We start from the raw sequence: 27,314 nt of genomic DNA on the forward strand, positions 1-27,314 counted from the left end.
AACTGTTGTCATGGATTCCACTACAAATTGTCATCAATTTATATTATCACCAGCAGTGCAAAACAGTAAAATTTTCTTAAAGACTCAAAAATTTAGATATAATCTGTTTCAAAAGTTTGCCAAATTAGTACATTATGTTGTAGCTTGTTACTTTACTTTGCATTTTCTTGTCTCTTGAAAGCTTTAAGAAGTTTCCATTCATTTACTACTATTTACTGTATTTGGGGGGGAAGGGAAGGGATTGCCTAATCACAATGCTTCTCACTTTTATTAAATTTTAATAGCTAGTTAAGAGAATAAAGGTGTAGTTGATATGATATGCAGAGCATAAATATACTTTTCTTCTACTTTTTTGCCCTTTTTACATATAACAGTTTTATGTGGCCAAGTATATTAATACTTTTGGCAATTTTTTAAATTTGTTTCTGAGTTCTCCTAATATAGGAAATTACTTCTTATTCATATACTTATAGCTATTGCCAAACCTATTTCTGGACTATCTAATTTTCTTCCAACAATCTGTATGTCTAAGGACCACACCATTCTTTTTAAGTCTCTTATCAACTAATCCTAATTAAGAGGGTAATTTTATCACGTTGTTTTTTTTAACTCTTTCTTGTTGAGAATATTACAGATGGCCCCTTCCTTTCTCATTTGTCCCCCAACCCCTGGTTCCTGACCCTTCATTTTCGATTGTAGTACACTTTTTTAAAAAATGTATTTTTATTGATTTCAGAGAGGAAGGGAGAGGGAAAGAGAGATAAAATATCAATGATGAGAGAGTATCATTGATTGGCTGCCTCCTGCATTCCCCCTACTGGGGATTGAGCCTGCATCCAGGCCTGTGCCCCTGACTGGAATCGAACCCGGGATCCTTCAGACCACAGGCCAATGCTCTATCCACTGAGCCAAACCAGCTAGGGCTTGTAGTACACTTTTATGCATATATGAAAATGAAGAGGGACACAAAGGGAATTAGAGTAACAGAAAAGCAGTAACTTTCATTTTCAGAAATGCCAGAATATTTTCTTCTTACTAACAGCTGGTTAATTAAACCATGTACATCTTTATGTAGTTCACATCATTTGACTAGTTAAAACTTATTATAACTAATATAATTTTATCAAATCCTAAACTATGTATTGATGATTGAAACAAAATCCTAAGAAATTCTAATGAATATTAGAGAAAGTTCAAAAACCTATTAAGATTTACATAATAATAAATTTATATTAACAAGCAAAATGTCCCGGAAATCAGTAAAAGCCAGAGCTAGAGAAAGATTGAGAGGACTTGTGTCATTAAAAGACACCCCAAATAGTAGATGCTTACTTTTCTTTTTAAACATATTTTATTGATTTTTTACAGAGAGGAAGGGAGAAAGATAGAGAGTTAGAAACATCCATGAGAGAAACATCGATCAGCTGACTCCTGCACACCCCCTACTGGGGATGTGCCCACAACCAAGGTACATGCCCTTGACCGGAATCGAACCTGGGACCCTTCAGTCCACAGGCCGATGCTCTAGCCACTGAGCCAAACTGGTCAGGGCTAGATGCTTACTTTTAAGTGCAAATGAAATCTTCAGTTGCCATCTGTGGAAGAAAATTTTGAAAGTTTGATATAATTAAATGCATTAAGCATGGTTTGAAAATATGTTTTAAAAAGGCAACCTGATGATGTATTACCTGCTATTTCATGTAATAACATAGTATGTCTTTGACTAGATAACAACTAGATAATGCTTCTACCTATGAGTATGATGCAGAAATAACTGCTGCTAAATTTTGGTGACAGTGTGACATTTGTCCCCAATTATTTCTTCAGTAGAGTGGAAATAATAATAGCACCTAGAGCAAGCATGTCAAACTCACGGCCTGCAGGCCACATGCCTAGGTTATTTGGTCCATGTTAGCCTTTGAGTTTCATATGCTTGACCTAGAGGGGTTGTTATGAGGATTAAAAATGACAATGTGTATAGACTGCTTCTTTGCAAGGCGCCTTTCAAATATTATTGTGAGTTGAAAGTTATAGTCCAGTGAAAAGCATCTCTGGTTTCAGAATAAAAAAAAAATTTTGAAAATTAAACTGAAAATTTTGGTCATAATGAGGTAAAATTTTAAGGGCTAAGTAAATTAAAACTTCATCTAAACAGATCCACACATGAAAAAGTTATTCGTGTATATACAATATTGCTAAAGATGGTTAATGTTAGTTCCATACAAAGGAATATGTATTTAAGAAAGCATAGTTATAAAGTAACAGGCAAGGCTAAACACTGAGATGGGAAAAAAACCAACTAATTATACCGGCTAATGACAAAGTCCAGCTGCCAGAGAAAAAGGTCAAAGGTGAACCCCAGGTGTTCTTCAGATCAGCTGATGAAAAGAAAAACAAGCAGAAATGGATTATCATTAGTTAACTTAAGCCAAGAGAAGTTGAATTAGAAGAGAGTGTGTTGCTTGGGGTAAGAAATGCCTTGAGTACCATTCAATCTAGAATTGAAGCACATACTAAAAAATCAGGACAACCTATTTCTTTGGTAACTAAAGATAAAAGTGATCTAGCCTGGGAGGCAGGGAGAGGTGATGAAAAAGATGATGAGCAATAGAAATTAGGTAGAAGTAGGAGCAAAAGTATTTTTACCACCTTCATCCAAGAAAGTGATAAAAAGATACAAATTTTTGGTTATAAGATACATAACTACTGTGGATGTAATGTCCAACATGATGACTATAGCTAACACTATGGTATATTTGAAAGTTGCTAAGAGAGCAAATCCTAAAATTTTTCATCATGAAAACAATTAATGCTTATATGTGATGGGGGATGTTAACTAACCTTATTGTGGTAATCATTTTGTAATATGTATAAGTCAGTTCTTTATGGTATACACCTTAAATAAACACAGTACTGTAGGTCAATTATATTTCAATAAAACTGAAAGAAAAAATATGAAAACCTGAATTTATTTGTACAATTTTCTTCAAAGCCACTTACACTGCACCAGGTGTTGTTTTTAGGAATTATATGGTGTCTATTAAATTTAAAAGGAAATTATCAGTGCACAGAATCAAGTCAGACTGCTCCTGAGTTTAGAGCACAAGTTTTGGCTCTTATTTGCTGTGTGATTATGATCAAATAACTCAACTTCTCTGTGCCTTTGTGGCCTCATCTGTATAAAGGGATTACCAAGAGTGTCTCCTTTAGCCAGTGTTGCTTAGTAGTTGAGTGTTAATCCATGCACCAGGGGATCACAGGTTTGATTCCCAGTCAGGACACATGCTTGAGTTTCAGGCTCAATCCCCAGCAGGGGGTGTGCAGGAGACAATAGATTGATATTTCTTATCGATGTTTCCCTCTTTCTCTCCCTTTCCCTTCCTTTCTCTCTAAAACCAGTAAAAAACATAAAGAAAAAGTTTAAAAATAAAAAAGAGTGTTTACCTCAAAAAATAGTTATAAGAATTAAACAAGTTAATGCATATAAGGTATTAAGAACAGTATCTATTAAGTAGTAATTGTTAAACAAGTGTTTTTATTATTCAATCTTTGACAATTTTTAATTTGAAAATTGTCCTTACTAGATTTTTTAAACTTCAATTAAAATATATTGAATGTTGGCATTATAATACTCAATTTTTATTATTTTATATAACTTTGTGGTTTTTCTACTTCCTATAAGTAAAACACTACTCTTACAACATGTACAGCTCATAATGAACCAGAGGGTTGTAAACTGATCAAATTAAGGGGGAAAAAGGACATTTTTCAGTTAAATCCTTTTTATTTTAATCCTTGCTAAATTTTCATTTCTTTCTTCCCTTCTCATTCACGTGTGGCTTTCCTACCTGAAATTATAGTGTTTATTTGCATAATAACAAGGATCGAAATGATCATGAATGAAAGAGTAAGAGAAAAATAGCTGTTTAACATCCTCTGAGTGGTTAAAGTTCTAATAAACTCTCTCTCTTCTTTCAATGTATACTTTGAAGTAGAGATTGCCAAGATGATAATTACCTAAAAACATACTTACAAGGAAATATGGAAAAGAAAGACTCATTATTATAAATGCCAGATTTAATGAGAACATCCAGATATCTGATATCTCTTATTTCAGGTTATGAGGAGTTTAAACAAATTATTCAGATTATAGTTAAACACACAGGAAGTAAGAATTAGAGAAAGAGAATTTTCCTTCCTTAAAAAAAAATGTAGCTTGTCTAGCCAGTGTGGCTCAGTGGTTGAGTGTCAACCCATGCACTAGGCGGTCACTGGTTTGATTCCCAGTTAGGGTGAATGCCTACGTTGTGGGTTTGATCGCAGTAGGGGGCATGCAGGAGGCAGCCAATTGATGTTTCCTCTCATTGATGTTTCTATCTCTCTCCCTTCATTTTCCTCTAAAAATCAATAAAAACATTTTTTTAAAGAAAAGTAGCTTGAGGGTAAACATAAAAATAAAAATATTTTTAAAATATTTTAGTTTATTGAAACTAATAATGCTCCTTTTTTAGCTTAGTCCAGTGACGAATGAAATAGTCATTGACAAACCTTGCTGGCAGCGTAATTGGCTCACTCTCAGTGAAACCATAGCATGAAAGCAGAGAGGGCGAGTAGGGGCTCAGGCCCAATAACCTAGCAGTGGAGATGGATCCCATTAGGCCACTTTTTGACACCTCTAGCTACTCCACTATTTTGGAGCTTGGATGTTTCATTCTAGCCAGTTTCTATTTTATTTGCCTGCTTCTTGTTTTCTTTTACATTTCTTTCTTCTTGCACACACACACACACACACACACATACACACACACACACACCAAAACAAACAAACAAATAAATAAATTAATTAATTAATTAATTAAATAAAAAAACACCTCTTATTTCTTTTAAAAATTCTGTTAATATTGTAAGACCCACGCCGAAACCGGTTTGGCTCAGTGGATAGAGCGTCGGCCTGCGGACTGAAAGGTCCCAGGTTCGATTCCGGTCAAGGGCATGTACCTGGGTTGCGGGCATATCCCCGGTGGGAGATGTGCAGGAGGCAGCTGATCGATGTTTCTCTCTCATCGGTGCTTCTAACTCTCTATCTCTCTCCCTTCCTCTCTGTAAAAAATCAATAAAATATATTTTTTTAAAAAATATTGTAAGACCTTTTTGTTCCATATTTTCTCAATACACTAACTGGTAGCCTGGTATTTTTCTCCTATTTGGTGCTCCTATCATTCACTACTGATATCATATTGTGTTTATATTGTTGGACACTTCAATAGATTGACTACATAACTTTATATGTGCTATTATTTTAGTTAACTGTTCCAAAGAGAATCTTTAAATCTTGTTTTTAGTATATTTTTTTGATTTCAGAGAGAAAGGGAGAGAGAGATAGAAACATCAATAATGAGAGGGAATCATTGATGGCTGCCTCCAGCACACCCCACACTGGCGATCAAGCCCTCAACCTGGGCATATGCCCTGACTGGGAGTTGAGCCATGATCTCTTGGTTCATAGGTTGGCATTCAATTACTGAGCTACACCAGTTAGGTGAGAATCTTTAAACCTTAAGAAAAATAAAATCTATGCTTCCTTTTAAAGAACTGTATATTTTCTCCTAGTGGATAAATGCTTATTGCCTTTCTCATCTTGGCTGTCACAAAGTTGCTAACTACATTTTGTCTTCATGTATATGAATTCTATAGTATATTATGATCAGTTTATTTTACTTTAAATTACATCATTTCCCTTGCACATATATTTTTATTATCATATACTAGAGGCCCAATGCATGAAATTCGTGCAAGGGGCTCAGGCCCTGCTGCCACAGCGGCCTCCTCTGCCTCGGCCCTTGCAGCCCCTGCTTCTGCGGAAGGTCATCTGGCCTAATTAGCATATTACAGTTTTATTAGTATAGATAGCAGCCAGACTATTCTTTTATTTTAATGTGTATTGCTTATTCTTACAACCCCTCAATTATTTTTTTTTATAACAGTTAAGAGAAGTAAGTGTCCATCAGTAGATGAGTGGATAAAAAAATGGTGGTACATTTACTCAATGGAATACTACAGGCTGTAAAAAAGAAGGAACACATACCATTTGCAATATCATGAATGAACCTGGAGATTATTATGCTCAGCAAAATAAGCCAGACAAAGAAAGACAAATACCATATGATCTAACTTATACGTGGAATATAATGAACAAAATAAACTGATTACCAAAATAAAACCAGAGGCATGGATACATGGAACAGAATGACAGTGGTCAGAGGGGAAAGGAGTTGTGGGGACTGGATGAATGAATGTGTAGAGATTAGCCAAAGAACATATCACCATAGCCCATGTACACAGACAACAGTGTGGTGATGGTCAAAGGCAGGGGTGAAAGGGGTTGAGTAGAGGTGGGTAAAGAGTGGGAGGGAAATGGGGGGCATCTACAATAGTGTCAACAATTAAAAAAGAAAGAAAGTTATTAATGTTAAATTAGAGTGCTCTACCTTTATATTCCCAAGATTAAGAATGTGTTTCTATGGTATTTATCTCCACAGATGGGTAGCTGATCACTAGGCAATCCTCTACATTATTTGAAAATTCTAACTCTTCACATTGTAATTTTAATGTTGAACAAAAATCTGCATTTCTAAAATTCCATTCAGTTGTCAATAGGACAATTTTGGCATCCTGTAGTTGAAGCAAGAGATTTCATTTTATCTTCTCCAGCATGGTCCTTCAAATGTGTCACTCATGACCTTTTTGCATGCAGTTTAGATATCCACATCTCCACCAATTGTCCTGTAAACATAACTACTAGATTCTTTATCCTCATGATGATATTTCTTCAGATGCTCTAAGGTTAATGCTCTTCTTGAAATGTCCAGGACCAGACTCAATATTTTAAGAGTGGCTTAGTACAGTAGAGTACAGAGACAATGAGACTTTTAGTCTCTCTTTAGGCATTGAAATCTAGCTTATTAACACTAACCGTGCAATGATATTTTGATGGGAAACCACAGGTGGAGAGCTGGACTACTTAATGCATTTTATAGGGATTCTGATGCCCTATGTGAACAGATAGTACATATACTCCTACAGAAGCCTACCTTAGCAAGGCTTAAACCTGCTTGATTAGGTTGGTTCACTTCTCATTTTTTAATGCACCCTCTCCCAAATACAGTTATATTCATTCTTTGTCCTTCTTGACCCTTCTCTATGTCCTGGGAGGCTGACCTCTGGTGACTTCATCACCCATATGTCTTTCTACTCTGACCTCCAGTTAGGTTCAATCATAGAAGACACTGGCAAGAAATCAGGAGATAGGACTATAGCTCCCCACCTTTCTCATGGCTTTGGGACTTCCTAGTTCCTTGAGGCCTTGTGGGCTTGAGTACCTCATAATGCCTTGTTGGTTCCCATACCCCTTTGTAAATAGTCATTAGTAAAATCTACTGAAATGCTTTAGAGAATACCATTCTTTTCTGCTGGAATCCTGACTGGTAGACTGGATGTGTTGCTGTGTACTAGAGTAGAGGTAAGTGAAAATCATAATAAAAACAAAGTTACAGATAAGAATGCAATATGCATAATCTGAAATACAATGCAACCTCTCTCTCTCTCTCTCTCTCTCTCTCTCTCTCTCTCTCTCTATATATATATATATATATATATATGTATATATATTTCATATATATATGGAATTTAGATGGAATTATACTTAATAAATTATACATGATTACCCCTTTTTCTTTGGTGCCAGTCTGCAACCTTACAAAGTTATTTGCACTTTTTATATGAACAAAAGACACAATGAAACAAAGAAATAAAATAATACTGAGATCAGTCCATTTTGCTTCACTATTGAAGTACAATATAATTGGAAAGATAAAAATTTTTATTTATGAAACATGAGAGAGATTAAGATTTAATGTAGTCTTAAGAAGAAAATACTAAGTATATATGCCATATATCTAAAAAATTGGCTGATTTTTAGGGGTTAATGATTATGATATGCTCCTCTATCACTTCTAAGGAGAGAATTGAATAAACACTTAGGTGCTTATTTATTACCACATAGCACTCTTGGCCTTACTTAAGTTTTGTTTTGAAAAATATTTTTAGTCAGATCTTGTTACAACTCAAAAATTTAAAAAAATTCTTACATGAAGGTCCTTCAGGTTCTTAAAGTCCTCATCTTTGATTTCAGTTATTTTGTTGTTTTGCAGGTCCAGCAGCGTAGTGTCAGGGGGAAGATCTGTTGGCACTTTGTCTAGATCTAGTATGAGAATAAAAACCATTTCAGTCAGAAAAATGGGGCACATTACTTCAGAGTCACAAAGGATGTGTTTACAAGGAAATTACTGTTGCAGTGATAGTTTTACAAGTATCATGTTTTTCTTTTCTAGGTATTATATCTATTATAGTTTAAAATATCTGCTTTACCTTTTCCAACCAAGTCTGATTTTCTCAGTAACCAGAACACATTATTTTTATGAATTACTCTTCTTCATAAAAGAAAAAAAATAATATTTTGTAAAAGTATGGCTCAAATAATTAGTATACAGTATATTATACCTCATTGTTCTTGTTTTAGAAAGTTATTGTTTTGATAACAATAAGTTTACAAGCTATTTGTAAATCTGTACCCTTCATATACATATCCTGTCAGTAGAGAAAGGCTTTAGCCAAATCATCACGTAAAGATCCTTTTGATAAACCGAACATGGTCACAGATCTACATTTAAAGTTATATAAATATGCAACCATGTTGTTGCATCAACAACTTGAAAATTTATTCAAACTTTGGAAGTTCTTTCCATTTCAATTGGAATCCCAAAACCATATCAATTTAGTTGGTGTTTTATGACTGATGGAATTAGAATAAAATGAATTAAAATTGTTAGTGTGGCTTGTCCAAAGTTTATTATATGAAGTGCTCCTTTTACACTTTAAATTTTGGTCTAAGTAACTGAGTTATTATTTATAATTTATAAATGTAAACACATTAACCAAACAAATGTTCTATGGTATTAAAACATATTTATTCAACTAGATGTATAAGGATGAACTGCTTTTCTTCAAAATGAATTGCATTTAAAATAAATCATCATTTTGAATGTTAATGGAGAAAAATACTAAATTATATATCTGTTTGCCTTTATTCCATTGACTTTGTTTCATATTGATGAAGGAAGTCACTCAAAATTTGAGTTTCTACTAACTCAAACTCATGATTTGTTTCTTTATTTTAAAGTTGTATATCAGAAGTCAGAAATATTTCTCAAACATTCCATCATATTTGAAATATGAAGTATTGCAAATCATTCTTTCATTCATACAACAATGCTTTATTGAATATCTCCTAGACACCATCAACTTATTAGGCACTGAAGACAGAATAGAAACAAGACAAAAATTGTCCACATCATCATGGGAAATATAATTCAATGCACAGTTTTCAATATTTAAAAAGTTACAATGCATATAATAACTGCTATGTTGGGAAGAAGATATCCTTCCAATGTTGAATCTCATATAAGTGCATATCAAGGTAGCTACATTTTATCTTCATGTCTTCCATGAAAATTACAGAAAATGTATCTGAAATCACCTTCTCTGAAAAAAAAGTCTAGTTCCCATTTTAGTGAGCAATAATTATTTTAAACTAGAGGCCCGGTGCATGAATTCATATACCAGTGGGGTCCCTCTGCATGTCCTGTGGGATCAATTTGAAACCGGCTCTCCAACATCCCCTAGGGGTCCTGGATTGGGAGAGGGTGCATGCCAGGCCGAGGGACCCCACCTGATCATTGCATGATCAGGGCCAGGGAGGGACATGGGAGGTTGGCCAGCTGAGGAGGCACCGTGGGAGGGCTTCAGGGTATGTCTGGCTCATCTCACTCAGTCCCAATTGGCCGGACCCCAGCAGCAAGCTAACCTACTAGTCAGAGTGTCTGCCCCCTGGTGGTAAGTGCACATAATAGCAACTGGTCAACCCATTGACTGTCTGCCCCCTGGTGGTCAGTGCATGTCATAGCAAGGGGTTGAGAGGCCTTAGCATATCATTAGCATATCACACTTTAATTGGTTGAATGGCCGACCAGTCGAGGGGACACTTAGCATATTACGCTTTTATTATATGGGATGTGAATATTAACACATTGTATGCGGAAAACGTATTTATATGTTTTACGTATTTATACATTCTACCAGTGTAGTAGAGCGCGGGACACGTATTAATACGTTTTTTATAGACTAGAGGTAGAATGTGGGTAACGTATAAATACGTAAACTAAAGTTATCGTAATTTTACTGAATGTTGCCATTTGCGCAAAAAATTAGCAAAAATGGCCTGCGCCACCTGTTAGCGCGCCATAAAAACTACCCGCAAACAATGTGTTAAAATGCAGGTGAGATGTGATCAGGTGCATTCACCTTCTGGGACAGCGTGGATGGGCCTAGAGCAGCTGTGGGCAAACTATAGCCCGTTTGAAATGAATAAAACTAAAAAAAAAAAAAACAAAAACCCGTACCCTTTTATGTAATGATGTTTACTTTGAATTTATATTAGTTCACACAAACACTCCATCCATGCTTTTGTTCCGGCCCTCCGGTCCAGTTTAAGAACCTATTGTGGCCCTCGAGTCAAAAAGTTTGCCCACCCCTGGCCTAGAGAGTATTATCCTAAGTGAAATAAGCCAGTCAGAGAAAGATAAGAACCACATGATTTCACTCATATGTGGAATCTAATGAACAGAATAAACTAGCAAACAAAGTGGAGACAGGCTTATGGATACAGATAACAGACTGACAGCTGTCAGAGGGGAGGGTGTTTGTGACTGGGTAAGTTGGGTGAAGGGATTAAGCAAAGTAAAAAAAGGAAAGAAAGACTCATGGTCACAGACAACAGTGTGGTGATTACCAAAGGCCAAGGTGGGTGGCAGGAAGCAATAGAAGAGAAAGCAGGGATAAATGTTGATAGAAGGAGACTTGACTTGAGGTGGTAACACACAATGCAATATACAGAAGATGCATTATAGAATTGTGGACTTGAAACCTGTATAATTTTATTAACCAATGTCACCCAAAAAATTTGTATAAAAATGTAATTTAAAAAACAAAAAATGCACTGTTTCTAAACATGCATAAATTATACTTCAGTAATTCACAGAAACAGTTCACAGAGAAATAACAATAGTGTTTTCAGTGACAAACGGCAAACCAACCATCAGAACAGCTGTCTTGTAGAAGGCTTATTTAGCTACACTATGTTGTGATCAGTGCCATTTTCAAAAATGTCAGTTTGCTTATTTCATGCAATTAGGAGTGGTAGACTTCTGCCAAATCTTTGATAATTAGTGTTCTCCAAACAAGGAGAGGCACATTTCCTTTAATTTGAAAAGAAGTTACTGCTTACATTTCATCATTACTTCATAGGGGTCTTTGTCAAAGTCTTCATTACCAGTTTGCTTACTTTTATATTTGTTGGACTTAAATTCTAGTGGCTCTATTAACATTTGTTCAATGCTAAAGTGCTAATAAATTTCAAATGTGAAGAGAAAGAAATGATATATTTGGATGGCTGACAATGATTATACTGTTATCCTAGATTTTATAAGAACAGGAAATGCTTGGGGTAGATTAAATACCTTTTTTTCTGATGATTTTGCAGACACACATCTTTTTTGAAAAAAAATATTTTATTCATTTCGGAGAGGAAGGGAAAGGGAGAGAGAGAGATAGAAACATCAATGATAGAGAATCATCTATCCAATGCCTCCTGTACACCCCCTACTGGGGATTGAGCCCACAACCCTGGTATGTGCTCTTGACCAGAATTGAACTGGGGACCCTTCAGTCCGCAGGCTGAGGCTGTATACACTGAGCCAAACCAGCTAGGGCTAAAGACATCTTTAGGCTTGTGATTTTGTAATTTAGTTCTTAGAAAGTCATTTTAATTATCAAAATCATAACATTACAATCTTCTTTAAAATACTATCAAATTCATATCTCTTTGGGGGATTTCACATATCACTATTTTATTCTTAACATTTATGTAGCTTTACAGTTTATAACAAATAAAAATAAAATATCTTGTTTACTTCAGAATAATTCAGGGAAATAGGTAAGGCAGTGTGATCATTTCATTATTCCAGATGATTTTTAGAAAGGTTTGATGACATGAACAAGCTCCTGTAGCTAGGAGTGATAAAATGCAAACCAGAAGACGATTCTGCCACCTTCCAACAGCATGTTTTTTCTGTCCTACCTATGTGTACCCAACAAGAATTGTACTGACAGAGACCCAGTAACATGTTGTACATTTAATGACAAGACAGAGTATTGGGGTGTTAACTAGCTTCCTCAACAATTATAGGCGGAGGATAACTGAGAATTTATTCCAGTTTGAGTTCTCAGAAGGGGAAGTATCAGCTAATCTATGGTTCCAAAATTCTGATTAGGTCAACTCTATGATGAAGTTCTTATCAGTCTACATCAAAATCAGAAAAAAGAAAATGAGGCACTCTGGTTAGTTTTAATATAAATTCTCTCAACACAGATACTTACATACACACTCTGCCTTCATTTTAAATATACCCTCTATTTATTTTTTAAAAATTTTAATAGCAGATGGAAGCTGGTTGTTATGTTGTTGAATTTGGTTTTGACTTTAATAAAAAATTAACTTGTTCAACATCAAAAAACTTTACTTGTCCCATTAACCAGGGAACTGCTGAGCTAGTCCAACAATCTTTTCTCATAGTTAAAAAAGCAAACACCGAATGAAGTAAAATGACTTATCCTAGGTACCTCACAGCTAAACTAGACCAAGACCAAGATGGTATGAGTCCTCACTCTAGAACTACCCAATGTGCCTTTTATGCATATAAATATTCTGCATGATCCTGGTCAGGGGTGGAGGTATTGGTCAGGGCACATACCTACGTCAGAGCGCATGTTGGAGGCAAACAATTGATGCTTCTCTCTCTCCTTTCCTCTCTCTAAAGTAAAGAAATACTATATATATATATATATATATATATATATATATATATATATATATATATATATATATATATATATACATCCTAAGCAACCCAGCTAATGATGATCCCCATGTTCCATTCCAAACCCCTTATGTATATGCTGCTGCTTTATTGTACTGTGTTTCAGATTTCTTTCTTTTCTATAAGTTCTGGATAAGCAAGGACAAATGACTATTTTTCATCAGAGCTTTGACCTTACCGCTTTATGCACAGGAGGCAGTTTTTTGAATGATTAAATTTAAAATCATAAGTCTTCCCTGATGTCCCATACTGAACAAGTTCAGGCCATGGCCTCAAGGTATTTTCTGCTGTATTTTATTATAATCATCTCTTCACATCTTGCTTTCATGAGGGTTCCTATGTTTCCTCAGAAGTATTAGGATACAACTGGCTATGATAATCACAATTTTCTTTCTGATTCTTGATTATTCAAGAACATTTTAGAAATAAACGCTATTATCAAACATATCATCCCCATTATCTGCACCTGAAAATTGCTCCTCTTACTTTCTTTCTTTTTTTTTTTAATATATCTTTATTGATTTCAGAGAGGAAGGGAGAGGGATAGAGAGTTAGAAACATCAATGTTGAGAGAGAAACATCGATCAGCTGCCTCCAGGACACCCCCTCCTGGGGATGTGCCCACAACTGAGGTGCATGCCCTTGACCGGAATCGAACCTGGGACCCTTCAGTCCGCAGGCTGATGCTCTATCCACTGAGCCAAACCGGTTAGGGCTGCTCTTACTTTCTTATGTGTCTTTGATATATTTGTATATATTTGTGAGGAACCTTTTGTCACATGTGTATCTGAATAAGCTTGCCTTTTCTGTCCCACATGGTTGCTTTGAACAACATATATTTCTCATATTTCTTGTGAAAGAGATTGATTATAACTTTTGGAGAAAGAAACAGATTCTCAATTTTGGATTATTATTGTCAAGAATAAACAAACAAATAAGCAAATAAACAATTATAATCCTGAATCTGATTAAGCCTCAAGATGTAACTCCCAATTTCCAAGACATAAAGAGGTCAAAAGAACATCCTAACATCTGCTAAAGTAATGGATTAAACAAAATCCAAATTTTGTCAACAAAAAAATTACATCAAAAAATGAAGAAATGTAGATGAAACTATAGTTTAAAAGAGATGTAGAGCTAGTTAAATAATTGCAATATATGTACTACAGTTGGACTCCAATTCACACAAGTAAACTGTAAAATAAAACATATGGTTTTATGAGATGATCTGTACTTTGAATAAATATTTGATGATATTAAGAAATTGTTTTTAGTTTTAGATATGAGCTGGTTGTTTTTATTGTGTTAGATATAATTTTTAATATTTCAGAGAAATATGCTGATATATTTGTTGCTTAAAATGAAATGTTTGCCTGGCCAGCATGGCTCAGTGATTGAGCATTGACCTATGAACCAGGAAGTCAAGGTTTTATTCCCGGTCAAGGCATATGACTGGGTTGTGGGCTCGATCCCCAGTGTAGGGTGTGCAGAAGGCAGCTGATCAATGATTCTCTCTCATCATTGATGATTCTATTTCTCTCTCTGTCTCCCTTCCTCTCTGAAAGTAATATATATATATTAAAAAGCAATATATATATATTAAAAAGAAATGATGTCTGAAATCTACTTCAAAATAATATGGGAGGGGAAAGTTGTGAGGATATATAGGGAAATGTTGGCATCCGTTGAAAATTCCTGACACTTGGTGATGGGTGGACAATTGTCTCTTATTTTGTAAATTTTGTATATTTAAATGTTCTAAAATCTTTTTATAAGATTTATTTGAATTTGAATTTTGGTCCTCTTCTTAATTCTTAGGATCACTGGGCAAGTTGCTTAGGCTCTTTAGCCCTCAGTTTTCCTGTATCTTCCATAAAATTTTGCTGATAACTCAATAACATATCCTGCAAAATAATATCCTATCACAGTGTTTAGCAGAATCCCAATTATTGGTCTATAATTATCATCAATAAGAAGATACCTTGCTGATAACTAGTCTATATGTCTGTAACACGCGGTGGTGATTGTTGTTTTTTTTTATTTTTCTGCACAATACAATTAAAATGCATGTTCTCCTGGAAGTTGAAATCTCTTTTGAAGATATGTCACACACAGATTTGTTACCTAGAGCTCTGGTCCTGGGTGGGGTTTTGGTTTGGTTGGTTTGGTCAGTCAGTTCCTCTTGCTGCACTCATCATTGTTCCCATGAAGGTTAGAGCCTTTTGACAGCTTATCTACCAGCTCCATCTTTGGATGCTGACCCCTAAGTTTAGTAAGCACATGTTCCCAACAAATAATTAGATCCCTAAAAGCTGTCTGTAGTCAATAAGACAGCTGTTTGCTATCTTAATGATAGCAAAGCTACACTCTTTTGCAAATCTGAAAATATGTGTTTGTTTATGTTAGGCCACTCTTTTTGTCAAGAAATACATATAATTATAAGTGACTGTGTAGACATTTGCATTTTTCAAAGATGACACTTATCATGTCTCCCATCCAATATGCTCTTATTCAATACACACTTGTCCCAACCACATTAAGAAATGGACTCAAATTTCCCTCCCTTTTAATCTGGCTGGCCTCATAATGCCACTATGAACTAACGCAATGTGGTGGATGGAAGTGACACAGCATGACTTTTGCAGCTGGATCAGAAATGGTTACACAGCTGCTATCCAATTCTTCTGGGATGCTTGCTCTGGGGGCAGCCAGAGGCTATGTGAGAAAGAATCCTGTCTGTGCTGAGATCACATGCTGGAGACGCCACCTGAGACACTCCAGATGTCAGGAAGCAGAGCTCTCAGACCACAGCAGCACCAAATGCCATCATGAGACTGAGCTCTTACTTGGGTGTTTAGCCCAAGGCTAGCAACCCCAGGACTATGGCCACAGCTGACACCTGACTACAAATGCGTGAGAGACCCCAAGTGAGAACAGTCTTTCTGAGCTCTGCTCAGATCTCCTGTACCTAAATCATAAACTAAATTATATTTTTAAGTTGCCAAGTTTTGAGGTAATATTTTTCCAGCAATAGTAATAGGAACAGACTGGTTCCCTATATTTAATGAGCATACTTTAATATAATTCTAAATTTTCCATTAAAATGCAGTTATTTCTAAGGCTATTCTCAATTATGTATTTTTTAATATTTTTATTGACTTTTATTGAGGAAGGGAAAGGAGGAGAGAGAGAGAGAGAGAGAGAGAGAGAGAGAGAGAGAGAGAGAGAGAAACATCAATGATGAGAGAGAATCATTCATTGATTGTCACACTGGGAATCTAGCCACAACCTAGGCATGTGGCCTGATCGGGAATTGAACTCTTGACCTTCCAGTTCATAGGTCGATGCTCAACCACTGAGCCATGCCGGCTGGGCTCAATTATGTATTTACTCTCCCAAAGTCTGTGAAAGGAGCTTCATCTTCTTGAAAATATGATTGTTTATTAAAGTAAATAAAATTAAACCCATGATGTTAATAGAAAATTATTTCTGAAATAAAGACTTATTAGTGAAAAGAATTGTACATTTTTCCCTAGCTGCTGCAATGATGGATAGCATTGTTCTGTTAGCCAGTGTCAGCAATCTACCAAACATCATGTTGGACAAAGGCCAGGTTGTCCTAAAACATGCTTTTATTTTTCCCCTGCCCTGTGGCATGGATCCAAAATCCATGATTTATTCTTGTTGATTTGCAACAATATTTTTTTTCTAATTCTGTCTTCAATTTAATATGTAGGATAATGGTGATACATTTCAGTTTTGGGCATATAACCAAAACAATATGTACACATCCAGCCCCATCAAAATATCTTTCTGCTCAAGCCATGTAAGTTTCTCTCTTTCCTTCTTAAAAATGGCAATTAGACTGAAATGGTAGTTGGATCAGGTTTGAGAAATAGAAGATTCCCTCTTCAGTTAGGTTGTTTTTCCAAATAAACTCACGGAATGTTTAAGCTTCCTTCTAAGATCATCCCCAAAGAGAATAAGAAAGGGTGAACCATAATTCTATGACCACAATTCTATGACAACTAATTCCAAGTCAAACATGTTCATCCTGTTTCCAGTTTTAAAGAATCAAAAGTATTATAGGATTATTCCCTCATCCACATACTAAGCCATGCATTTGTTTATGTATTCATTCCTCAAGTGTTTATTAATGCATGAGAGCCTATCAAGTATAAGGCATCTAGCTGAGTAGAGGTTCTATAAAGATAAATTGTTGTCATGCTTCCCTTCTGGTAGAGAAAATAGATATTTAAACAGGTAATAAAAAGGTAGTGAATAATAATTATTATATATCATTTATTGTCAAAGAATAATCAAGGTAAATGTATATTACAATGAAAACACAGAACTAGACAAGAGCAGAAGTTGCCTCTAAAGCAATCTGCAAAGTCAGGGGTTAATCTTGAGTATTAGAGTGTAGCTGCTACAAGGCTTTCTCCTTTTATTAAGACTAAAGTGCCAATTTGTTTAATTCTTCTTTATCCTTATTTTCAAGAAAATATATAATCTTCTTGCTACTCTTTTGAAGGAGAAAAGTTAAAATTAAAGGGTCTCTGCATTTCCCCTTGTACCCAGTCTCTGACTAACCTGCTCCCATCCTGTCCCCTGGAGCTAGTGATGGTCTTCCAGAGGAGGATGCATCACAGCTGTTGTCTCACAAAAAGCCTTGATCCCACACAGCTGCCTCTCTCTCCCTCCTGAGACTGAGAAGGAAACCAAGAATGTGTCAGCTCTCCTTCAGGTCAGGGAGATGGAAGTTTCCTTTGGCCTTCTCTGACTCCTCTCTTCCCCCTGACCATGTAACCCCTTTGCGTCTGGAGCCTTGGTTAGCTGAGTTGCTCCTGAATATTACTCTTGCTTCATCTGAGGATCTGTCATACTCCACCTCTATCCAATACTAATTTAGGGAACCTACTGGGCATGCTATGTGCACAGTACTGTTCCTATACCATGTTTTGGAGTTGCCCTTCTGATATATCTAAACTCCTAATGATGCATCTAAACCCCACATCCCGGCTGCTACAGAGGCAGACGTACAGCCAGAAAGCAACTGAGCTTCCAGCATCCTCTATACCCCTCTACAAAATAGCTCTCATTTATTCTTCTGTGTTGATTTCATGGAAATATAACAAGTTCATGTATAAAGTTTGTTCCTGGTAAACTAACTTTCCCAAACAAGAGACGAGCTGGATTATAGTAGCTCCCATGTTGTGACCCTTAACAGTTGAGAAAATGATATAAAAAAGGTAAGAAAACCAACTTTTTAAGGGTTATAGTTTTCTCAATATATTTATTTTTTTAATTAAAATCTCTTCTGTGGTATGAGGTACATTGTAGGAATGGTATTTATTTTTAATGATTTTACATGACAAAATAAAACCTCCCATCTTTTGGCATTATTTCTACAGGGCTAGGTATGTAGATGTGAATCATTTATAAAATGATTATAAAATAGCTTAGTGCTTTATTGTGCTTAATGCTTCACTCAACCAAACTCATTTTGTTCAAAGGAATAGTGTGGAGAACACTGAATTAATAATTGCACAATTATTAAACTTTCTAACTCTTGTCTGTTTACATTGGAGGTGATGTGGCCCTCTTTAGGGGGGAGGGGAAAGAAGACAATTTTGTATCCAACTTGACAAGACATATATTTTTAGAAATTCTTAATTTCAAAGAAAAATAAAATAACATATCAGTAATAGCCTCATATTATTAGCCAACTTTGTCTGAATGGTAAATTGAATGTAACAGTTATTATGGTAGACATTTAAAATATTTTTATTTTTAACTAATGAAGATATATTCTCATTCATCAAATGAGAAAACAGATTCTGAAAGTTTTCAAGTTATAAGCAAGAAATGGTAAGGCAGGAGTTGAGCAGAATCACTAAACTGCACAATCCAAGTTCTTTCCATTATTGAATAATTTTAAACGGTATTTCAATTCTTTTGAATCTTGTTTATAAGAAATGTATCAATAGCTATTACTTAATTTAGATAAATAGTCAAAAAACAACGCTTATGCTTATTTCATCTGTCAGGACTGATCTGCCTTTTAGCAATAAAATGAAAGTCTTTACCAAACAAATGGTGTCAGTTGGAAGGTTGATCCAAAGATGGAGGGCTAATCTAAAGAGAACACAAGTAAGGGGATGGACCTGTCTTTCTTCAAGGTACAAAGTACATAAAACACAGCATCCAGTCACAGGACCAATATTAGGACATTTTTAAAAGATCTGACAAGAATGAGTTGCATTGTGAGTTTATTATTTTAAAGTAACCCAGATTTCTGAATTTGCTGTTCCTACATTTATCTTTATATTATTAATTTTTATAAATGCTATAATTAGGAGTGATTTGTTTTATGTTTTAAGAGGATAGAATAAGAAAGAAGATATAGTCCTCATAAAAGTCCAGTTCAAATTACAAGCAAAATTGCAATACTTAGAGTCAAACCAACTTGGCCAATATCTATGGAGAATTCATCACTTTCTCCAACAGGTTAAGGCATATGTTTAGTTTCTCGATATGCCATGTTCTAGGAAAACACAATATAATATTATTCTGATAAGATAGAACTAGGAGCACAGTCAGTGTATGTTCCTGAAGGTCTCAGTTTTCCCATGGAGTAATTATTCAATTCTAATTTCACAATTTTTACTTCTTAAATTTAAAAGAACTGTTCATAAATTTGGTGTTGCTTAACTTTGTCAGAAATAACTCGTAGTGGCAAAAATAGTCAAACATTTTAATTAAAAAGTACTTGTTTATATTAAACATTATTTAGATAGTAAGTTGTCTAAAGATTTTTCCTTTTAACACTGTAGCTTCTCTCTGCCAATTGAAAGCTCTGCCAAGAATAATTCCAAAGAAAACATTAGCCTCTGATACAGATAAGCATTTACATTTATCTCAATGTGCCAAGCAACTTTCTCTATTCTAATAATACAAGCATTGTGTTCAAAGCATCAGAGAACTTAAAACTAACAATAAAATAAATGGCATTGCCTTTACTATAAGTGAGTTTACATTTCCTTGCTTTTTTTCTACTTTTCTTTCATCTTTTACTCCACAAAATCATCACATAGAAAAAAATGTTTTGAGTCTCTACTGTGAATCAGGTGTCTCACACTTATAATGAGCTTTCTAAGACTGGCTGTGATTTTCTAATAAAGATGTCAAGACTCTGAATAGTTTTCCAAAGTCATGAAGTTACCAGGAATGAGATAGTAGTTGAAAATGTGAATAGAGTGTCTTTTTTAAAGGCAATGGATTGCTCTTTCTTTTAAAAAATGCATTTTCTTCACTTTGTAAGTTATATAAATGTCATACCACTGTGCTATATATCTGAAACTAGTGTAATGATATATATCATTGTGATTAAAAAATAAAAACAATATATAAAAAGGAAATGTATTTTCTATCTTAGAAATATCTGACCAACATTGCTGACAATATATTTAAATATGCATCTGTGAATTAATATGGACTAAAAGACTTAGAGGAGCCCAATGGTCACTAAAACTCAGTTCTCCTAATTAAATATGGTTCCCCAAAACAAATCATTATTAGGATTTTAGCTACTTATTTTTTTTTATGAGTCAGTAAGACTGTATATGATAAAAGAATGCTGTACACTCTGGTCCTTAGAAAAAAGATCATGTGAAAAACATTCTCATTTGAAAACAGCACAAAGTTAACAAAACAAAACAACAACAACAAAATTAGCACCAGACACCCAAGTCAATGCACCTCGGTGTTTCTGTTCTAACACTATACTGTCTGCTTAGTGTTGCACAATAGGCTTGGGCCTTTTTCATGATAGACAATTGGAGCACTGTTCCAATATGTTATCAGAATCAAACTTTATGGACCATTTATTGTACAAGCAAAGTAAAACTATATTTATGGAAAAATAAAATTTAAGTGAAGTAACTGACAAGTCTTCCTTTCTTAAAAACATCAATCCTTCCCTGTTGATAATATGTGCTGGAGTAATCGTGAAGTCTTTTAACCTTGCTCAGAGGCAAGGTGAGATTTAACTTGCATCACAATTCTTGGTAACTCAGCCATCATAGTAACTTCAGAAAAATTTTCCCTCTAGTATATCCATCCTATGGTGATTCCTTTGTGCAGATAGTTTCAACCCCATTGCTTTTTCTGCCTACACATATTTTTCATGTAATCTCTAGAGGTTTATAGAAGCTTCTTTTGAATTTGATAGTAACCTAATCTCCCCAGCAGCAATTATACAAGTCAAAAAAGCAATAATCACCACCAGTAGAATCTCAGACTCACAAAAACAGGAACCATATCTGTCTTTCTCATGCCTTTCTCCCCAATGCTTAGAAAAGATCTGGCCCATTGTGGGCTCTCAATATATTTGATGAATGAATGAATGAACAAATCCAGTGGAATTATCCTACAGTCCTTTTATAGCCTTTCTATACACTTATTTGGGTTTCAAATGGCTATGCCAGTATTGAAAAAGCTATTTTGAAGTATTTGTTTTTAAGTGTTCTTAAACATGTCATATTTTCCTGGGTCCTGGGTGTAGTTTATTCCAACTGTAGAATTTAGTGGCAATTTCCCCTGCAAAATTCTGCTTGAAAGCATGTTTTTAATAAATATAAAGTTTCTGAAAAAAAAAGAGTCCTACTTGGCTATGGGTTTCTTCCACAAAGAAGTGCACCATGGTAGAATCCTTTAATGAGGTTTTTTTTTTTTTTCTTTTTTTCTTTCCAAAAGGAAAATGTACCAAAAGAAAAGAGGAATGTGAATCAGCTGCCATGTAAACTAAGTTGATTCCCTTTTGGCCCATGTGCTGGGACTTCAAAATTTTTGGAGATTTATCTTCTGAGTGTATTGGTCTTGAAATTCCCAGGCCAAATTTTTCTTGAAAGATGATAAATCAAATTGTATATACAGTGGTGGGCTAAAGATATGTGCTCTGTGATTATACTGGCTATTTACACCATACCTTAGTTATAAATATTTACTTTGAAACATTCTAAAAAATATAAATAGCTAGATTACAAAATACCAAAAATAAAGGCAAAACTAAGACTCAGAGAATAAGGGAGTATTCTGACATTTGAAAGATAATCTTTTGTTCTTAAAGTTTACTTGTTTTGCTCCTGATAACTCTGCATACTTTACAATTTAGCAATGTTTGAACTCTGTTTGTCTGAATTAAGCCAAGAATAAAGAGATTGTCCAGGTTTTCTTAATATTTAAGGCTTCATGAAAAAAAATCATCTAATTAAAATAAACCATCACTCTGGAATCACAGAATGTAAGACATTGTTTTGCTTAAAATTTTATTTTATAGAAGAGGGACCATGAGGCTCAAAAAAAATTTCCTTTTAAAAATGATTTGTTCAAGGTTGCAAAGTGATGGAGCTGTGACTTAAAAAAAAAAAAAAAAAGATCTTAACCTTGAAGTAGTTCTTTCTATCCTATTTGCTTCCTCTACTTCTCATTAGGTGGCACTGTCTCTCACATTTGGAAATGCAGTGATTAAAACTGAAAGTGCTTAACTCCCAGGAATATAACAAACAAGGTAGGTAAAGAGAGCCTGCATCCCACTCACCCAAATCAGAGCACTGGACAACTCGAAAGTGGCATTGGCAGCGGAAGGGACACACTGGCCCCAGAGGCTCAAAGTCAGCATCATAAGCAGTGGGATTTTCTGGTTCTATCCCAGAAGCCTCATCTGCTTGCATGAGGTCATAAAAGTCAAATATGCTTCTCTGTTGGAAAGGTCCGGCCCAGGAAACTTGAGCAAGCAGAAGAAAGATGATAGTTGCCTTCATGACTTATCTCATATGTTTTCACAACCAAAGAACCTGGGAAAAAAACAAAAGGTTTAGAAGAGTAGCCTTGCCTAGTTTATAACACCCCACAGTGAAGTGAGCATAAAGGAAAGTAAAATATATATATATATATATATATATATATATATATATATATATATATATATATATTCATGTATATTAATAGATTGTTAAGAAGCAGAGTGTTAAAAATGTGTTTAAAAGGTGATAAGGTACATTTAGACTGACTTTCAAGGCTATTTACCTATGAAGGAAAAATTGAATATTATTTACATTACTTGTTTTAAATTTGGGGTCTCAATGAAGACAACTTGTTATATATTCACATCATTTACAAAATTGTTATGGATGAATCATGTTGAAATTTTCAGTGCTCACTCAACGTAAGCCATACCACAGTCAAGTAAAGTTTTGACTATATACCTGAGAGATCTCTAATTCCTGCTTCAGAGATATCTCTGAAAGCCTATCTTACCTCTCTATCCTACCATAGTTATCTTGGTCCAGTCCCTTCTTATCTCCTGAAACTATGGTAAGAGCTTCCAACTGGTATCTGCCTTGAATATTCCCTCTGCACCAGATCACCTTCCACTCTGCTGCCCAAGTCATCCTCTAAAAGTCCAATTTAATTGTATCATCTGCTGGAAACCCTTTGTTGATATCCACAGCTTAGCAATAAGGTCTACTTTCCCTGTGGTGCATATAAGACTGTTCATAATTTGGTACCAACTGATCATCTAGCTACATGCCTCTCCATTTTCTCTTCATTCCCAGGCCCCATCTCAACTCTGACCCTCAAAGCTAATTGCCATTTAAAATACCTACCTTGTAAGAGTGTTGCAAAGATTAAGAGAGCTAATGGGCTTCTCCTGTGTTTCTCCCTGGCTCATCCAGGCAGGATGCTGCTTTCTCTCTCTTCTGTGCTCCCAAAGCATGTTCTCTTAACCTCTTTTAAAGAACTTATCACATTATATTGTAATTTGTTCTGCATGCTTGTTCTGCCCCCCTCCCCCCAACCCCCCAATAGAAGTTGTACTCCTTCAGGGCATGTCTTATTTTTGTTTTGTACCCGGCCTTGCGTAATATTTTGCACGTAAATGACTCAATTGACCATCAACTTATTAACACCAGTTATTTAATTTGTGTTAAGCAACCAGTTAGTCTGATTTTTTAAAACATAAATTATCTTTTTTTCAATATCAAATTTCTAGCACAAGAAAGATATAGAACTGCAAGCTTCAACTTGGTATAAGCAAGATTCACTTTTAAAAGTAATTCTATTAGAAAGTTTCTCAAACTGATCACTTTAAATGAACCAATAACACATATGGAAAATCCTAACTGAATTTTATATGACATATTATTTGGTTTTACCTATAGGATTATTTTATAAACAAATAAAAAGTACAGTTTTGGCAAATTCATACAGTATGCATCCATTCATTCATTAAGCACTTATGGATACATATATAGCTACGTTGTTGAATTGATTATGTAGTTAGTTAGTTTAAGAGAACTAAACAAAATTGACTAAATCTTAATAAATCTGAATAACAAAAATTAGTTGATCATGTAGAGAGCAGTCTATTTTTGAGTTGATATATTTAAAAAACTTCATTGAAACTGTTCTAAGTATTCCCAAAACATATTGCAGATATTATCTTTAGTCCCACCACCTATACTTTGAATTGTACACATATAAGAATCCAAACTAAAGCTGCATATTTATAACTAGGACTAAATACTTGTTTATAATAATCCAATTGTAGCATAAGACAAAAAGTCTTCATATACCCCAACCCTAATATATCTTTGGGAAATTTTTGGGTAGATCCTCCAGAGAGGGAATAAATATTTTCAATTTCTTATACTTTTGTTTCTTAGTTTATATTTATTACTAAAGTATGTCAAAGGCAACACATATACAATATGGGCTTATGGATTTTTATTTAAAAATATTACTAAGATTAATTATTCACACTGCCCCTTTAAGTTCAGTATCCAGGTTCCTCTAGGAGCCCATTCCCACTCAGTTACCACATTGCCTTTTAACGGAGACTCTATTGTCTTGGCAGTGTTCCCTTGGATTGGAACTAAGGGAAGGGCTTTCAGTCTGTTTCACATTAAAATGCAAAATTTATGGTTTACCACAAGTTTGCTAGCCTTGCATATTTAATGTCTCACAATTTTAGAAGAAAAATTAATCAAAGTAGTTGCAGACTTAATAAACAGCAACTAGAATTAATGCAGATGTCACTTTTGGATCTTTTCTCCAGGATAGAGATTACCTGGTTATTTCACTCACCCACATATGGAAATGTTGAGCATTCGCTCAAGGAAATATTATCATTTATATATATTTACTCTTGTTAAAATGGTAGGAATTCTCTACACAAAATTATTTTTGGTTAAAGCTGCATGCAAACAGGCAGTTTACAGCTGCCATTGTGTGTGTGTGTGTGCGTGTGTGTATGCATGCATTTTAACCCTGATTGTCCTGGGGAATAATACTAATATGTCCAGGAACTTTATACAAATTTCTTCATGAACTAACTTCTTTTAAATAGTGCCTTGACACTTGAATACTTGAATACTCAGCATCTTAAAACAATTAATGTGGGCAGTTGGTGCTAATAATTTACTTAATCATTTCCTTCTTTCCTTAAGAAATCAGAAAAATAAAAAAACAACAGTTACCCATGTGGAAACCAGGCAGGCTATTATTGTGATAAAAGACTTTATAAATTTCATTACACTGTTTTTAAGTACTCTAAAATATATGATTCTTTCCTAAATGCTAATTGCTAAGAATAATCTCACTACTTTACTAAAGTTCATTGCCATAATTTATAAGTATTTTATCAAAAATAACAATCTCTGGTTGCTTAGACTACTTCAGCCCATCAAATTAACTATATCATTTCAGATCAATATTTGTATGATGTCATTTATGAGTGACTTTCAAAGTCAAAATTTAACCCTCAGGAGATAAGTGAAGCTCTAAATGCAGAGCAAAATTAAAACCCCCCAGCACTAGGTGAATTAAAAACCTCAATAAAATAGAAATAATTTAAAAATAAACAGTAGAACCACATTTATCCACAAATAAGGGCTACTTTAGGAGGCATCTGGTTCTTTTTCTGGTCAAAACAGCCCTAGGAAGAAAAAAACCACAGGTATTTACATTACCAGAGCCCACTTAACAAGTGGTCATCATGTTACCCTATTTTGCAATTAAGATAAAAAAATAACCTACACCCTCATTTCATAATGAATGTATCTCATAAAATTTCATTTATATTGAAAATACAGGCAGGGTTTCTTCTTTAGATTTAAGAAATTATGTAATTAAATGTGGTATTACTTTAGTTAGGTCTTTAATAATCAGCATAAATGTTTCCAATGTTTATTTTCACCTTTGGTGATAATTTATATTTTCTTATAGATTGTAGAAATGTACACTAAACTTCTACAACTAATGACCAGAGACTTCTCTTAGGTTTTAAAAGTTCTTAAAATAAACAAGATTTCAGGAAGAAAATAAATCCTTAAATGTATAATGCAACTACGAATAATATGCTAGTCTATAATACTTTTCTATAAATACATTCGAAAGAGCTAAACATTTCATTAGTACAAATACAAATATATAAATACAGATGGCCATGGTTTTAGATCATAGATTTTCTAAAATAAATATCCCTTTCTTTTTGCAAGAACAGAGAGAAAGAACTAAAACAATGCATTTGATCATCCAACCAAATATTTAACTTCTGTTTTCAAGCAATACGTTTTTTAAATGCTGCATAAAGATTATTAAAAGTTTAGCACAATTACTTTTTCTTTTCTTTTTCTCACCAAATAATCTCTATTTCCCTCAACTTGATCTAAGTTTTTATTAGTCTGTAGCAGAGTTCAGGACAATTATTGAAAACCATACCTTTTAATCCGGGGATTTGCCACAGGAGCCCTCAAAGCTGAGATGTAATTACACTAAATATTCGGCCCAAGCAAAAGAGTTTGCAGGTGTGGGAAGGAGGAGGGGGTAGGTGCTGCTCTGTGCCTGTCACTAGGTTGAAAATCTCCTGCTTCTACTCCATAGCCCAGATAAAAAATAAGGTTTCCCTCAATGAACACTACCCGGCTGACACCCACATTAGATCATATGGTAATGATATGTCTCTTGTACTGTAGCCAGAAACTTTATTGGCCTCCCCCCCCCCCCCCATTTGCTTTATTTCTTTTACATCTGCTTAAGATTCTAAACTGCTTATGTGCTAGAGTGGAGGAACTTGACTTGAAATTTCTTTTATTATGTCGATGCATTTCCCTAAACTATTGCAACTAAAGGGTTTGTTTCCCCACCCCCACCCCAACTCCGCTATCCGCCCTTCCCAGTCTTGTTTATAAGGAACAT

General features: G+C 34.7%; 1 protein-coding gene across 2 annotated transcripts in view; it reads right to left on the reverse strand.

The window, feature by feature from the left end:
- The window catches only part of DCN (decorin), a 41,757-nt gene extending 14,720 nt beyond the window's left edge, over positions 1 to 27,037 (reverse strand). The window contains exons 1-3 of one of the 2 annotated variants that reach the window (XM_059683769.1): positions 26,838 to 27,037; positions 22,654 to 22,909; positions 8,148 to 8,260 (exon numbers count right to left, since the gene is read on the reverse strand). In XM_059683769.1, coding sequence (XP_059539752.1) covers positions 8,148 to 8,260; positions 22,654 to 22,876 — 336 coding nt within the window. In that variant the 5' untranslated portion in view covers positions 22,877 to 22,909; positions 26,838 to 27,037. Of the gene's footprint in view, positions 1 to 8,147; positions 8,261 to 22,653; positions 22,910 to 23,722; positions 23,879 to 26,837 lie in introns of those variants that run through there. The other variant, XM_059683768.1, reaches the window with a different exon arrangement.
- Positions 27,038 to 27,314: the final 277 nt, after the last annotated feature.

The sequence above is a fragment of the Myotis daubentonii genome, chromosome 2 (genome assembly GCF_963259705.1).
Source record: "Myotis daubentonii chromosome 2, mMyoDau2.1, whole genome shotgun sequence".
Lineage (NCBI taxonomy): Eukaryota > Metazoa > Chordata > Mammalia > Chiroptera > Vespertilionidae > Myotis > Myotis daubentonii.